The sequence below is a fragment of the Rhinopithecus roxellana genome, chromosome 5, assembly GCF_007565055.1.
Source record: "Rhinopithecus roxellana isolate Shanxi Qingling chromosome 5, ASM756505v1, whole genome shotgun sequence".
Taxonomy (NCBI): Eukaryota; Metazoa; Chordata; class Mammalia; order Primates; family Cercopithecidae; genus Rhinopithecus; species Rhinopithecus roxellana.
In genome coordinates, this window is record NC_044553.1 from 164,201,384 (window position 1) to 164,216,355 (window position 14,972).

The 14,972-nt window shown below is 64.4% G+C and overlaps 2 protein-coding genes across 2 annotated transcripts; both read left to right on the forward strand.

Annotated features, from left to right (window-relative positions):
- Positions 1-511: 511 nt before the first annotated feature.
- CRIP1 (cysteine rich protein 1) lies at positions 512-2,151 on the forward strand. Its single transcript, XM_010376904.2, has 5 exons — positions 512-667; positions 1,531-1,625; positions 1,696-1,753; positions 1,831-1,876; positions 2,023-2,151. The coding sequence occupies exons 1-4, from the start codon at positions 628-630 to the stop codon at positions 1,869-1,871; spliced, it is 234 nt and encodes a 77-aa protein (XP_010375206.1). The 5' UTR covers positions 512-627; the 3' UTR covers positions 1,872-1,876; positions 2,023-2,151.
- Positions 2,152-4,499: 2,348 nt separating this feature from the next.
- TEDC1 (tubulin epsilon and delta complex 1) lies at positions 4,500-12,278 on the forward strand. The gene is given in 9 exon segments (XM_010376903.2): positions 4,500-4,766; positions 4,865-4,943; positions 5,335-5,537; positions 5,808-5,963; positions 7,057-7,155; positions 10,399-10,485; positions 10,816-10,995; positions 11,636-11,674; positions 11,676-12,278. Coding segments are annotated over 9 exon segments (1,275 nt in total). The 5' UTR covers positions 4,500-4,625; the 3' UTR covers positions 11,967-12,278.
- The last annotated feature ends 2,694 nt before the right edge of the window (positions 12,279-14,972 follow it).

Genomic DNA, 14,972 nt, shown 5'->3' on the forward strand with positions numbered 1-14,972 from the left:
TGAGGGGACTGAGAGGGGCGGCTTCCTAACCCTGGGTGGGATGGAAGGCCAGAGTGAGTTCCTCGGTGGAGGGCAACAGCGGGGGCTCCCCGGCAACTGTCACCGGCCCTCTGTCCTGGGGAGGGCGGGATCAGAGCGCCGGCCGCTTTGCATCTCTTTGCATTTTAGTGTTTTGTCCAGGCCTGGCCCGGACAGATATGGGGATCGGGCGCGGCAGGGCTGGGGGTGGGAGCGGCGCTTCCTGCTGCAGGGGAGCCTTTTATCCCGGATCCTGGACCCGGGAGACATCACCGCGCTGGGCTAGCGGCGCGGTTTGAACTCGCCTAAGGAGCTGCAGTCCCTCAGGAAGTCCCCGTGGCCCCCTGCCCCCGCGCTCCGTCCTCAGTCAGGTCTGGGTCCTGCCTGAAGGCGGGGGTGGACCAGATGATCTTTCTCGGGCCCTGGGCCTAGATTCGAGGTCCCCAGGGTCCAAGTCCTGGGTCCAGGGGGCGGGGCGCGAGGGGCGGGGTCTCCAAGGGGCGGGGTCCCGGGGTCCCTGAAAGGCGCGGACGGGGCCGGACCCACCCAGTCCCGCGCCTGCAGCCCGTGCTCCCCAGCCGCTGTCGCCTGCACCGGACCGGAGCCGCCATGCCCAAGTGCCCCAAGTGCAACAAGGAGGTGTACTTCGGTGAGCGCGCCCACCGGCCCCGCGAGGAGGCGCCGCTGAGGGGGCGACGGGGCTGGGGGCCTCTCAGGAGGACCGAGGGCGCTGGGTCCCCTGGGCGCCGCCCCGGGGCATACGCCTCAGCCTGGCCCGCCGCCTGCCCCGGGATGAGGGTGGTGGTGGCCCCTGCGTCCGAGGGCCCTGGCGATCTCTGCCTGTTCGCCGTCTTCCTGCGCTCGGCGGGCTGTCTTGGACTCAAAGCCTCCCCGTCTCTGGGTCCTACGGTCTCTTCCGTCTCTTCTCGGACGCGCCCTGGGTGGGGGACCCGCAGGGCTGGAAGGAACGCAGGGCTGGGCCGCGCCTCTCAGCGCTAAGTAGAAACAGACGCGGAAACCGACGCCCGGGGCGCGATCCCGGGCGCCCGCCTTCCTGCCCCGCGTGCGCACGCCCCGAGGGGAGGGAGGAAGTGGGAAGTCACCCCTGTCCCCGCCAAGAAGGGCTCTCGCAGGCTCCACCCTTGCCACCGCAGAAGCCCGGGGCTGAAAGCCGGCAGCCAGGCCCAGGCCCTGCTGACCTCAGCCGCAACCCCTGACCCTCGGCCCCACCCTCCAGCCCCACCCAGCCCTCAGGAGCAAGACTCCAGGCCACACCCGCAAGTGCCCCGGGGACCAGCGACCCCGCGCTTTGTTTGGTTGTATTGGCTCTGGAGATTGGAGATGTCCCCCTCATGGGGGTGCTGAGACCTTAGGGTGGGCTGCCAGGCTGGGCGGATGCAGCCCAAGTGCACAGGACCTTGGGCAGAGCTGGCTGCAAGAGGCGGATACGCCAGTGGCGGGCGGGCACCGCCTCCTGCAGCGTCTCACCGGGGCCTGTCTGTGCCTCTGCAGCCGAGAGGGTGACCTCTCTGGGCAAGGACTGGCATCGGCCTTGCCTGAAGTGCGAAAAATGTGGGAAGACGCTGACCTCTGGGGGCCACGCTGAGGTAGGTGGGACCTACCCTGGTGGCAGGGGCCAGGGGTGATTGCACCCCCTCACGGCCCTTCTCCTTGCAGCACGAAGGCAAACCCTACTGCAACCACCCCTGCTATGCAGCCATGTTTGGGCCTAAAGGTATGCTCCCTTGGTCCCCGCCCCACCCCACTGCCTCCTCCACCCCAACCTGTTGACTTTTTCCACCTTCTCTGCAGGCTTTGGGCGGGGTGGAGCCGAGAGCCACACTTTCAAGTAAACCTGGTAGGTAGGACCCCACTCCCTATCCTGCCCCCTGGTTCCACCCTCAGGATGGGGATGCCCCTCCCAGGGAGGCCTGACCACGCGTGGGGCCCAAAGGGAGGCCATGGATGCTGCACTCACGTTTGTGCCTGTCTCTCTCTGCACAGGTGGTGGAGACCCCATCCTTAGCTGCTTGCTGGGCCACTGTCCAGGCAAATGCCAGGCCTTGCCCCCAGATGCCCAGAGCTCCCTTGTAACCCCTAATGCCCTCAATAAACCGTTTAACAGTTGGAAAACCTGTGTGTGCATGCACGTGTGTGCTGGGGAGTGCCAAGGGAGCTGCAGCGGGGCTCTGGCTGCAGGCTGTCACTGGCGCCTGCCCTTCTGCTGCCTATTGCCCTCCCAAGGGGGCTGTTCCAGGGTCTCATAGGCCAGGGCTCCCTGTGCAGGGTGAGTCCAGGCCACCCTAGACAGCCCGCACCCAGCCCTGGCACTCTGAGTTCACCTCTGCAACTCCCAGACCCTCAGAAGTGCCCCTGAGCCCTCCTGGCCTTCTAGGAGTGGGGAGGGGGGCGCTCTGCAGGACCCCAACCAAAGGCTCAGCAGGCTGAGAGGCCTGGAGGCGGGTGGGACTGGCCTCGGGTCAGCGGGTGAATCAGCTCATGCTGGCTCCCTTTCAGAGAGGCACTGGGGGAGTCGTGGGGACTCCTGGCCTTCCCCCTTTCCACCCCCCAACCCTGTCCTCATTCCTCACCCCTCCAGGCCAGGCCCAGCTTCTGCAGGGGCCTGATGAGGCTGCTCTGCCCCTGACCCAGGCACCACTGCCCCACGTGCGTCCTGATCTGCCATCTACCCTGAGCCCAGGGACTTACCCAGTGGCCTGGCGTCCAGTGGGGAACTTGAGTACTGGCCGTGCACAGGGGCTGGGGGACCTTCTGGAAACCCTTGCTAACCTCAGCCAGCTGCTGCTGACTGGCCACCTTCAGAGATCCCCTTCCCCACACTGGCCACTTAGATTCCGGCTTTGGTAGAAGGCCATCCCTCCAGATACGCATTGACTTAAAAGAGCCCAGGGGTCTCGCCCTGCCTTAGGGCTGTGGTGGATGTGCTGCAGGCTCAGCTCGACAGGTGCTGTGGGGGCAGTCTAGGGTGGCCCGCAGGGTGGGGTGTGTGGGGGTGATTGGGGGATTCCTGGAATTCCAAGAGCTGGGAGCCACAGCACTTTTGATGGGATGGGGGCAGGGGAGGGGAGGGGAGGGCGCTGGGGGTGCTGAGGTGAGGCTGGTTTCTGGCTGGACGGTGGTGGGTGGAGCTGAGGGAACTGAGATCTTTGAGACTCAGCGACACCTGGTGCAGAGAAAAATCCGCAAGCTCGGGGGTTGGGAGATTGTTGAACAAGGCCGCAGAGGTGCTCCGCCATCTCCCCCACGCTTCCTGCCAAGTTCCTGTGGCGCCGCGGTTCCCCACCCTCTGCTCCCATCCCCCTGGCTCCCGCCGCCCTGTAGCTCGGCAGGTGCAGTAGGTGCTCCGAGGAGGAGGCCCCTTAGCTTCAAGGAACCCGCGTGGGCGGGGTGATAAGCGTAGTCTTCCTACTGGCGCCATGAAGGAGGTCGCGGTGCGCCGGAGGGAAGGAGGCTGCGGGCGGGGAAGGACGGGGGTGGGCGGGGAGGGAGAGGAGGGGCTTGCTCGGGTGGGGGCCCCGAGGCGGGGCCGGGAGGGCTGCCTGGAGGAGGAGGTCGGGGGCGAAAGAGGCCGGGGAGGAAGGTGGGGCCGCAATCTCTCCGGCTGCGCCTCGCGTGGGCGCGGCCAGGCAGGGCTGGGGGTCCAGGAAGGACTGAGTTTCCCTCCCCCGCGCCTTCGCCGCCGTCCTCGCAGGCCCGAGGTGCAGGTGCATCGCGGGAACAGCCCCGGTGACGCGCGACCCGGGGTCTTCACGAATGCTCGGAGGCGCCGCTGGTTCTATCCCCAAAGACAGCCCCGCGTTCTTCCCAGCCCGCGCCTTTCGGGGCCGCCCGTGCATGCGGGCCCGGCTCAGCGGCGACCGGGTAGCAGCTGCTTCCGTGCGTCGGCTTCCTCCGGGGCTGCTCCGTGGCGGCGGCAGAGAGAAGCGCTGCCGCGGGCGGGCGAGGACCGGGAGCGCCGGAGGAGGCGGCCGCGGGCTCGGGCCGCGCGTTCGGGACCCAGGAGCTGCCCGGGACCTCGCGCCCGGAGCCAGAGGCCGGCCGCCCTGGGATCTTCACTGTGCGGCGCGGCGGGCTCTGGGCGCCCCCTGGCGGCCCGGCCGGGAAGGCGGTGCGATGGGGCGGGGCTCGTCAGCTCCGGCTGCGTGCGCAGCCCCACGGGGCGCCCTCCGGAGTCTGCGCGCTCCCGCCCGGCGGTTGCTAGGTTGCCAGGGGCGTGAGGCGCTGATGGGTGGGGCCTGAGCGAGGCGGGGTGTCGGGTGTCGTGACGATTGAGCAGGCAAGGCGGACTCCGTGGAGTTCTCCATATCGACTGCCCTGCCAGGAGCCCGGAAGTGGGTCCGCACGAAACAGAATAGACTGCACTCAAACTCCAGGGGAACCGTTCATTGGGCTTGGCCACGAAGGCGGGTCCCTGCCGACGCAGGGGTGGGTGCATTGTCCGGCCAGCGCGGTGATTGGGCGCAGGTCCCAGCCGGCGCGGTGATTGGGTGGAAGTCCCAGCCGCGGCAGTAGACCCGGCCTGTGCGGTGATTGGACGCAGGTCCCGGGCGGCGGCGGCGGCGGGCGACCGGAAGGCCGCCGGCTGCATGCGGGGGCGGCGGGTGGACCCCGCGGCTGGGGCCCGGGCCGGGGCCCTTCCTGAGGCCATCGCTGCGTTGAGTCGGTCGCTGCCCTCGGGACCCAGCCCCGAGATCTTCCGCCGCGCCAAGTTCGACCGTCCGGATGCGGTGACGCTCGCGCGGAGGGCAGCCGGGCCGGGTGGGGTCCCGGGCCCTCGCAGGGAGTTGAGCCGGCTCCGCTGACCGCCCGCTTTTTATTTTCGCAGACCTCTGCGCTCTGGCAGCTCCTCTTCCGCGTGCTCTCCCCACTCCCTGCGGGCAGCGCCTTGGCCTCGATCGCCCTGGGTAAGCCCCGCTCCTGCTCCCGCCTGCTCCTGTAAAGCCCCGCCTTCCCCAGTAAGTCCCGCCCCGACGGGCTCGAGCCCCCACCCAACCCGGTAACACTGACCCCGCCTGCCCCTCAAAGCTCCAGCTTCCCCAGTAAGCCGCGCCCCCGACGGGCCCTAGCTCCACTCCCTTGGGTAGCACCGGCTTCTACTCCTACAAAGCCCTGGGGACGTCCCCGTTGAGCTCCGGTCTCCTCATCTTGGTCTGAGTTCCAGCTCTCCTACCATCATCTATTCTGAATTAGGTCTTGAGCTTCTGCTTGAGTGACCTGTGGGGATCTCTGGAGGGATCCAGGTGGTGTCACCTCCAGGCAGGTGGTCCCCACTAAGGTGGTGCTTTTCTGTCCTAGAGGTCCAAGCCCGCTTGGTGAAGTCAGCACTGTGCTCCCAGGGCTACCCGAGGCTGGCACTGGCACAACTACCTGAGGATGGCTCGCAGGGCAGCCGGGAGCTGCTGCTGGCTCTGTCCTGGCTCTTGGCCCGAGGACCTGTGCCCGAGCAGATGCTGGCCCAGACCCGAGTGCCTCTGGGTGACGAGATGACTGTGTGCCAGGTCCGTGTGGGTGAGGGTAAGCCAAGCCAGCTCTGGTCTCAACTCCTGGGGTCAGAGCAAGGGCAGGCCTGGGACAGTCCCCTCTGTGTCTGCTTTGCCCCTCAGGGCAGTTCTATGAGGGGTTACCCAGCTGCCCGGCTGAAAGCACGGAGACTCCCTGTGTGGGGAGCACCCGTTGTTCTTGGCTGTACCTCCACTCCCGTTTCCATCCTGATCCTTTTTGGGGGTAGAGTGGGGTGGGAGCAGGGCCTCACCCTTACTCCTCTTCAGTGTGACGCCCTGGCCAGCCTTGGACCACCTGCACCCCACATGGAAACAGAGGGTCCTGTGGATGTCCGCCATGTGCAGTGGTTGATGGGAAAGCTGCGGTTCCGGTGGCGCCAGCTGGTGTCCAGTCAGCAGGAGCAGTGTGCCCTCCTGAGCAAGGTAGAGCTGGCGCAGGGCTTCCACCCAGGGGCTGCCTCCCGTGCTGCAAGCCACCAACTGCCAGTCCCTGGAGCTCGTCCTATGAGGCCCGGCACAGGCTTTTGACTGGATGTGGGCCTTCCTGCCCTGGGCTTACCCAGAGCCTGATCCCGTGGTTCCAGGTGGTCCTTGCAGGGGTCCAGGGTAGGATAGAGGTGGGCAGAGTTGGGCAGGGAGCCCAGTGGGGTGGGCAATGGTGGGCAGAAACTGGTGTCAGAGAGCTCACAGAATTTGCCTTCTTGTTCCCAAAAATCACCAGTGGTCTTCCAGCTCTGTGTCACTAAACAGTGGGATGGGCTCTGGGCCATAAAAGCCACCTCCTCCTGGGCACTGGAGGGGGAGGAGGACAGCCCCTGCTCCCACCACATCCTAGTGGGGGCTGACTTGTGGGGTGGGCAGCTCCTGTGGGTCCCTGAAGGTGGTGGGGGCTGGCTCAGGGGCACAGGTACCCAGCAGCATGCCCACTGTGCGGCCAGGGCTGACAGGTGGGTCTGTGGCTCCCACCAATGCGGGACTCCTTGGATACCCCCCATTCCCACCCTTGCAGAGGGTCTGTTGCTCAGCTGGCCTTTCCAGGGACCTCTCACCAGGCTTGGCCTGGACACCAGCTGCTCCGCTTACGTGCCTATGTGTGACTCTCTGTGCCACCTTCCAGCCTCCCTTTGCTGGGGAGCCCTCCCCATTCCCCTAGATCCAAGCAGTCGTTCATGTTCACACTGTGAGTCTGGCTGAACTGCTGTTCCTGTCCCTGACGCTGCTGGGGAAGCCAGGGTACCCCACTCCCATCTTGCTGCTGCCTGGGAGCTGGGCGGGATGGGGAGGCCATCAGTGGAATTGCCTGGCGCCCCCCTTCAGCAGGCCCCAGCGGTGCTGATGGTTGTTCTGCACCCAGCCCAGCCCCGCCAACCTCAGGCAAGGAGTGGCTTTCTTCGAGCCCTCTCTTGTTATCTGTGAGGTGGGCTCTGACGGCCGACCTCCCTGGAGTGGTGAAGACTCAGTGTTGGGGGAGGTGCTTGACTCCCACTCAGCCCGGGGTCTGCGCTGCCTGTTTCAGATTCACCTGTACACACACGGCTGCCACAGCGACCAGAGCCTTGGCCATCTGTCTGTCACTGAAGCGGAGATGCTCAGGGACCCAGAGGGAGGCCAGCAGGTGAGGGCCGGCAAGTTGCTTCCGGAATGGGCTTGGGTGGGCGGTGGGGGCGGCAGTGGGGGCACTGCCCAAGGTGGGAGGGGCCTGTGGGGGGCGTGGCAGCTCTTCGGCCTCCAGCGGTGGGTGTCTCTGCATGTCCGCCACTGGTCACTTTCAGACTGTGTGACTGACAGATTCTCTGGGCCTCTTCTAGCCTCATGGGCCACTTATCCTTCCCTTCCACAAATTGAGATGTGGCGTGGGTGGGGACCCAGGATGCAGGAGCCTGGGCTGCACTGGCAGCTGGCTGAGGGCAGGCTGTTGGGATAAAGGAACACGGATCTCAGGTGTGAGCTGGTGGTGTTGGCGTCTCAAGCAGGTCTCACCTGGTGTGTCAGGGGTCACCTGGGGGTGTGGGGGGCTAGCCCACACTGGGTGAAGGGTTGGGCACAGGACTGACTGGGAGGGGACAACTACCCTTCAGAGCCCAAGGCCAGGCCCACATGGGATGTGCTGGGCTAAGCCTGCCAAGCTGAAGCCAGCTGCATAGGCCCTGGAGACTTGCAGGCCCCGTTCTGCTTCCTACACTGGGACCACCCAGGGGGCACTTTCTAGGCAGGCCTGCCCCAGGTGACGGGGTCTCTGTGGTCCCGGGCAGATCCTGGGCCCTGGATAGCAGAGACCTGGAGGAAAGCCTGGCCCTGAGCCCCAGGTGGCCATGTGACCTTGGGCAGACAGCGTCCTGCTCTGACTGGGGCTATTGGAGCACTAACCAAAATGTCAGGGTTGACCTAGCCCCAGGCATCTTCCCCGGGAACGGCCGCTTCCTCTCACCCTGCGCTGGCCTTCCACCCCCATCTTTCTTTCTGGGGGTCTGCCCGCCCATCATCACTGGCTTCTTCCTCTTGTCTGGCTTATTTTCAGGAGAAAGGGCAGGGCTGGCTGCCACTCTTTTTATTTATTTTACTTTCTTTCTTTGAGACAGAGTCTTGCTCTGTCACCCAGGCACAGTGGCACAGTCTCGGCTCACTGCAACCTCCACCTCCTGGGTTTAAGCGATTTTCCTATCTCAACCTCCTGAGTAGCTGGGACTACAGGCACCTGCCACCACATCTGGCTAGTTTTTTTGTGTTTTTAGTAGAGACGGGGTTTTGCCACGTTGGCCAGGCTGATCTCAAACTGCTGACCTCTGGTGATCCACCTGCCTCGACCTCCCAGAGTGCTGGGATTACAGGCGTGAGCCATGCCCGTAGGCTGGGCTCTGTGCTGTCCTGAGTGATGGGCTGGCACTGTCCTGCTGCTGCAGATGCATATGGCCGGGCAGGAGGGCAGAGGCTCAGGGCTGGTGTGATCTCTTCTTCCAGGCCCAGTCCCCCTTCTCTGCCTCTTTCCTCTCCAACCCCAGAGACTTGGCTCCTGTACCTCATCCCAGGCCTGCCCAGGGGGACCCAGGGGTCAGAGGCGGATGGCCTGGCTCCTGGCCCCTAGTCTTGTGTCTACTGGGGCTTCCTGTTTGTGGCAAGGGCCCGTGGGTTCCAGCTCTGCAGCCCAAGTCTGTGGGATGGCACGCCTCACTTGTGGGCTCACAGGGCCCAACCCCTGATGCCTGCCTGGCCCCTGGTACCAGCTGGGCCTGTGTCCCTGGCTGAAGCCGGGCTGGCACCCACCCCGTTGGCCTGCACTGGCGTTGGTGGTGCTGAGGCAGCATCTGGGTGTCCTGGTCTGCCCTTCCCCTACCTGTCTTGTAGAGGCGGCTCAGCGGACTGGGACCCCTGGGTTGCGGCAGAGCAGAGGCTGCCCTGGCCCCAGCCTGCTCCTGCCCAGTGCCTCTGTGGGACCACTCTCTGTGGTGGGCTGGGGGGCCTGGAAGTGAGGCCCCGCCCTCTCCTGGAAGCTGCGTGTGGCGCTGGCCAGGGGGACTGGGGCCATGCCCGGCTTCCTTCCAAGGTTTCTGGAGTGGGAGCCGCCCAAAACCTGGACCTGGCCTACCCAAAGGGCCTGCACTTCTGCACTCCTGGGATGGGTCCCAGAACCTTCTGGAATGATCTGTGGCTGGTATGTGAGCAACCAGGCCTGTTGCCAGGTGACTGGGCAGCTCCCTTGGATCCTGGTGGGGCCTCAGCCTGCAGCCTCCTCTTCCCTCTTAGGGTGGTAAGCGGAGGGAGGCTGGCAGGGCAGTGGAGACCACAGGACTTGGGGGTGGGTGGGAGGGGGCGTGCTTGCCGCTCTTCTCCTGTCTGCTCCCACCCTGGCCCTTCTCGGGAACTGCGGTGATTGCCCTTCTGCTAGGTATGTTTAAGTGGCTCTCCCCATGGTGGAGATCTTCGCTTTTCTCGTGGCCTGCCTGGGTGGGCAGGTGGGCCGCAGCCCCTGGCACCAGCCTTCTCCATCTCCCATGCCGCCCACAGACCTGCCTGTCCTCATATTCTCTGACCATGGGCCTGCCTGCCTCTGCTCTGCTCCTCCCCAGGTGGGCTGGGTTGGGCCTGGTGTTCAAGGCTGTCCCTATCTGCCCCCCAGCCCACTGCTGGAGGCCCAGGCCCCTGCAGCCTCCTCCACAGTCTGGGTTCCTGGGGGAAGCCGGGGTGGAGTGGGGCAGGATTCAGGGGTAGAGGGCCTGTCCCCAGCAGGGGTCCCCTGCCCTGGGGCCCGGGGTCATTGGTATAGACACCCCATGAGTGAACCTGGGAGGCCTTCCGTGTGTGGGGAGAGCGGCTGCTATGTCCAGCCGCCTGTCTGTGGGCACACTGTGGGCAGGTACCTTTGTGCAGGGCCATGGGGCAGGCAGGGCGGGGTCTTGGGAATGTCACGTGTTGCTCAGCTCTGCCTTTTCTTCCACCTGGGTCACCAGGCAGACTTAGGGGAGTCCCTGAAGTTACAGGGCACGGGTTTTCCCTGCCCCAGAGCCTGGCTTGCTCCTTAGTTTGGGGCCTCCCCGTCCTCCTGCAGTCCTTGGATACAGCCCCCATTCAGTGAGGGCTGTGGGGCAGAGGTCTAGGCTTGAGAGGCAGGGCCTGGCCATGCATTGGATGGGGGCTGCCCTGTGTTGCAGAAAGGACAGTGGGCTGTGGCGTCTGCATCACACCAGGGTGCCTTGCTCATCACTCTGGCCAGAGAACCTGGGCGCAGGCAGGGGAGGGCTGCAGGGGCAGGGCGTGTGCTGGGCGTTGGGCCGGGTGTCGGCGCTGAGTCCAGCTGTCCATCCGACTGTCTGTCCATGGGGTCCTGTGTGAGTTTCTAGCCCAGCTGCCATTTGCCTTCCAGCTGCTGCGGACTCTGGAGCAGGAGAACCGGCGCCTGGAGGCTGTCCTGGCGTGGCGGCGCACAGAGCTGGTCTTCTGGCAGTGGATGGTGAGGAAGCCTACGCACCCTCCCCTGACATCCCTTCCCACAGCAGCCCCCAGGTGGGGAGCTGGGGATCTTCCCGTTTTCCAGACAGGAGGAGGGGCTTTTCGGGAGGCCACAGACCTAGCATAGGCTCTTTCTAGGGTTTCTACTCACCTTCAGGGGAGGCCCACCGCTGCCCCCATCCTCGGCTCTATGGCCTTCTAGAGTGTGGCCTTTATGCCTCTCTGGACGTCATGGCTGCTGAGATGGTGGCATCCAGCCCGCTGTGGAACCTGCCCTCTGTCCCTCTGTCCTCTTGGCTTGGTGCACGCTGTCTCACTTGGGTCTCTGTAGGACACAGTTCTGGGCACCTGTGCCCCGGAGGCACCTGCTGCAGCTTCACAGCCCACCTTCCTGCCCTGGGTCCCTGAGTGCGGGGATGGCGAGTTGGAGCTGGTAGTGCGGGAGCTGCAGACCCTGGAGGAGGAGCTGCGGGAGGCTGCCGAGCGCAGGCGGGTGGCCTGGGAGGCCAAGGTGAGTGCCAGCCTCGCTCTGGGCACCGGCCCAGCCCCACCTTTGGGGGACCGTTGACCTGAGGGCGCTTTGGACTTGTTGAATCATACAGTTGCATCTGATTAAGCATGGCAGGCGACACACTTACAGGCATGCACTCTGAGGGAGCGGGAGGGCAGTTGGCGAGGAGCTGCAGCTGCTGCGAGACGGCCCCGGCCCTTCTGCTGGAGGTCTGTTCTGATTCTTTGCATGAAGGAGGGAAGCCGGTGCTGTGTGGGCCCTGCTGCTCCCATGCCTCTACCACACATGCATTCACAGGGTGGTGGCCACTTCTCTACACCTGCCCGGGACCCGTCTAACCTGCTGGTGGCCACCTGGGTCTCCACCCTAAACACAGAGCCGCCCTCTTACCTGCTGTACAGGTTCGTGGCTGTGAACACGGGGCTGCATTGGCTCTGCCTATTTTCTTCTTCTGAAGAATTTTAACATAAATTGCAGGCATGATTTTTCCCTTAAAATCTTCAGTAAGCCTCTCTGAAGAGCATGGGCATTTCCTGCATGCCTGCGGCGCCCTCATCCCCGAGTCAGCCCAGGGGATGCCAAGGGGTCCTGAGGCTAGTGTCCTGGGGGGACAGAGCCAGTGCCGTTGTCTCCCACGCAGGCTCGAGGCTGTGGACGGGGGCCAGAGTGGAGTGCCACAGCGGCGGGCCTCTCAGGAGACTGTGGAAAAGGAGCTGGGAGCTCTGCAGCGGCGCTGGGAGCAAGACAGTGGCCCAGCCCAGGCCCATGGGCCACACCGACTGGTGAGACGAGAGGATGGGGCAGCAGGCGACCGGGACCTGCGGGCAGCTGAGCTGATCAGGACACTGAGGAGCCAGGAGGCCTGCCTGGAGGCGATGCTACATCAACTACAGGGACAGTGTCGGCAGGAACTGGCCAGGGTAGCGGGAGCCCTGCCTGGCCTCATCTGGATCCCGCCACCTGGACGCTGAGGGCCTGTGGACGGGCCTCATGTGGGAAGCCTGCCCTGGCCCAGCCTGGCTGTGTCCTGGAGAAGCAGATTCCAAGGCCAGGTGGCCACAGGGACGATGCAGATGCAGAGCCCACGTCACATGCTCACTCCAGGGGCTGGGGCTGGGCTGACTCTTGCTGGAGCCCGGGCCCGTGGCCAGCAGCACGGGGGACAGGAATGGCCGATCCCCTGAGGAGGCCGTGACAGGCCCAGCCTGGTGGTCTGGAGGGAACTCGGAAATAAATGGTAGTGGCTTTCCTGTGGGGCGAGGCTGCCGGCCCTCCCTCTGCCACCCTTTCAGGTTTCCTTGTTTGGGGCTGGGAGTGTGGAGGAGCCCCTGGGCCATGGTGGCCAGTGTAGGGCTGGCCAGGTGCTGGAGGACGTGCATTCCCTAGACCGGTGAGTGGCAGGCCCATGGGGAGGTGGCACAGGCCTCCCTGGAGGGGGATTGCCTTGGCCCTGCCCCCCTTCATCGGGCTTCCACTGTGGGCCCAGCCCTGGGCTGGAAGCACAGCCGCCCCCACCTCCGGCCATGGCTGTGCCTGGTGGGTGCGCTGGATGGGAGCCCGGGGCTCTGCTCCTTCCTGGGAGGTGGTGCTCCGGGTGGGGAGGCACGGCTTGGACAGAGGGGCTTTGTTCCAGAGGCTGCCCAGCAAGCCCAGCTCTGCCCTGACAAAGAACCGTCTGTGTCCGGGGGACGAGCCCCAGCCTGGCGGAAGGAGGCTGAGCCTCACAGTGCCCCCAACCCCCACCCAGCAGGCACAGGTGGCCCTGAGGCCTCCAGCCCTGCCTGCCTTGCTGGGCTCCCCTCTCTCTGGGGCTGTCGGACTCTGACCTGAGGTGGGCAGACTGGGGCTTGTGGGACCACCTCCAGGCTCCTACCAACCCTGCCCCGAGGCCACGTCCATTCGCGCTGCCAGAACGTGCTCTCACTGGACCTTTCCCGTCTGCCTGGGGCTGTGCCTGAGCGACAGCGCACACCTCCGGCTCCACCTCCAGCCTCAGCCTGTCTGGGCCTCCTTGGTCCCGGGGGTGGACGTGCCTAGGCCACCTGCCTCCCCATTCCCATGCATGGACCCCAGGAGCACCGGCAGGACCTGGCCATGGCCAGCAAGGCCTCCCTTTCAGGAGCATCTCTCTGATCCTCTCATGCGGCTGGGCCTCCTGTGGGCTGCCAGGCCTTGTGCAAATGTTCCCTGGCCTGTACCACCCTCCGGCCCCTCTGCTAGCTCCTCCTAAGGGCTCCTGCCATCTCCACCTGTTGATTCCAGCTCTGTTCCGGGCACTCAGACCTCAGCCTTCCTCCGCTTGCAGCCTCTGAAGGTCCCCAGTGCTCTCAGCCACCCTCGACTGCCGGACAGGGCTTTTCTTGTGCTGGGAGCAAGTCCACTTGAAGCCCTGCTTTTTATAAACTACCACAGAACCGGGCTCTCACTGGCCTTGGGGACTTGAGTTTTACGAACGCAAAAGCAGGCTTGTTGTCATGGGGTTGTCACCACTCAATATGATGCGTGAATTCAGGGCAGTCCAAGTCCTGGGTGCGTGTGTGCCCGTGATGCTGATGGTGGAGAGGGCCTGAGAGGCCAGGGCCCACAGGAGGGCTCCCTGCGCACCCACCCAGGCTTGCTGTGGTGCTGCCTGTCATCATGGCGCAGGGATGGGACCCTGGCCTTCAGCTCTAGCTGTTACCACACATGGAGTAGCTCGAGTTGCCTGAAGTCACAGCCTCTTGTTCTGTTGGTCCGGGGTTGCCAGTCTACAGGGTTAAAGCTGGATGGGCAGGCAGGGCAGTGTGCCCCCAGCCCAGAGCAGGCATGGAGATCTTCACTACACTGCCCCTCTGACACTCCTGCCTCCCTCCCCTGCCTTCAGGAGCCCCAGTTATCCTCAAGTCCCCCGTCCCCTCTGTCCCCACAGACTTGTGTCTTAAGGCCAGCTGTAGCTTTTCCCTCCGCCATGCGACCTGCCCCAGACCCACGAACAACCTGGAGGCCCACAGCATTGGCCTGGCTGGGGCAGCGGGGCCTTGCACCCTGGATGAGCCAGCGTCCGTCTAAGGACAGTGCAGTTTGCTTCCGAGGAAGACGGAGGTGAAGATGCCCTTGCAGGAAACAGATGTTACCTGGCATGTGAGACCAAGTACACTCACTGGAAAGTGCAATCAACTCAACAAAACTAGAAACTTTTTTTTTTTTAAAGAGTCTTGCTCGTGTTGCCCAGGCTGGAGTACAATGGTACAATCTGGACTCACTGCAACCTCTGCCTCCCGGATTCAAGTGATTCTCCTGCCTCAGCTTCCCGAGTAGCTGGGATTACAGGTGCCCGCCACCACGTCCACCTGATTTTTGTATTTTTGGTAGAGATGGGGGTTTCGCCATATTGGTCAGGCTGGTCTCGAACTCCTGACCTCATGATCCACCCGCCTCGGCCTCCCAAAGTGCTGGGATTACAGGCATGAGCCACTGTCCCAGGATCAAGTGATCCTCCCACCTCAGCCTCCTGAGTAGCTGGGACTACAGGTGCGTGCCATCATGCCCAGCTAATTTTTGTATTTTCATTGTTAGTAGACACAGGATTTCACCATGCCACCCACGCTGATCTCAGACTCCCGGGCTCACGTGATCTGCCTGCCTCTACCTCCCAAAGTGCTGGGATTACAGGCGTGAGCCACCGCACCTGGTAGGAGAGAAGTGTTTCTGAGTGGCTCCTGTTTATCTCTTGGGGACCCTGACAGCTCAGTCCACACGGCCCTTGTCTGCCCCGTGTTCTTGTGTGTGGTTGTGGCTGGCGATGATGTCCTGGGCCTGGGCTCAGCTTCCAACTGTGTGGCCCTGCGTGTGTGCCCGCACTGGCTCTGCAGCCATCCCTGTCCTCAGAGTGGTCGGAGGGTGTCCTGCACGGCCTCTCGCTGCCTGGCTTGTCTGTTCCTGCCTGGCTGTGCTGGGCTGGCCCCTCAGTCATTCTATCTGGAGTCACGTGGTGCCTT

Excerpts from the sequence above, each read along its gene's own strand:
- CRIP1 (XM_010376904.2), top strand. The coding sequence starts at position 628 with ATGCCCAAGTGCCCCAAGTGCAACAAGGAGGTGTACTTCG. Across the intron at positions 668-1,530 it reads CAACAAGGAGGTGTACTTCG|CCGAGAGGGTGACCTCTCTG; the intron begins GTGAGCGCGCCC and ends GTGCCTCTGCAG. Across the intron at positions 1,626-1,695 it reads CCTCTGGGGGCCACGCTGAG|CACGAAGGCAAACCCTACTG; the intron begins GTAGGTGGGACC and ends TTCTCCTTGCAG.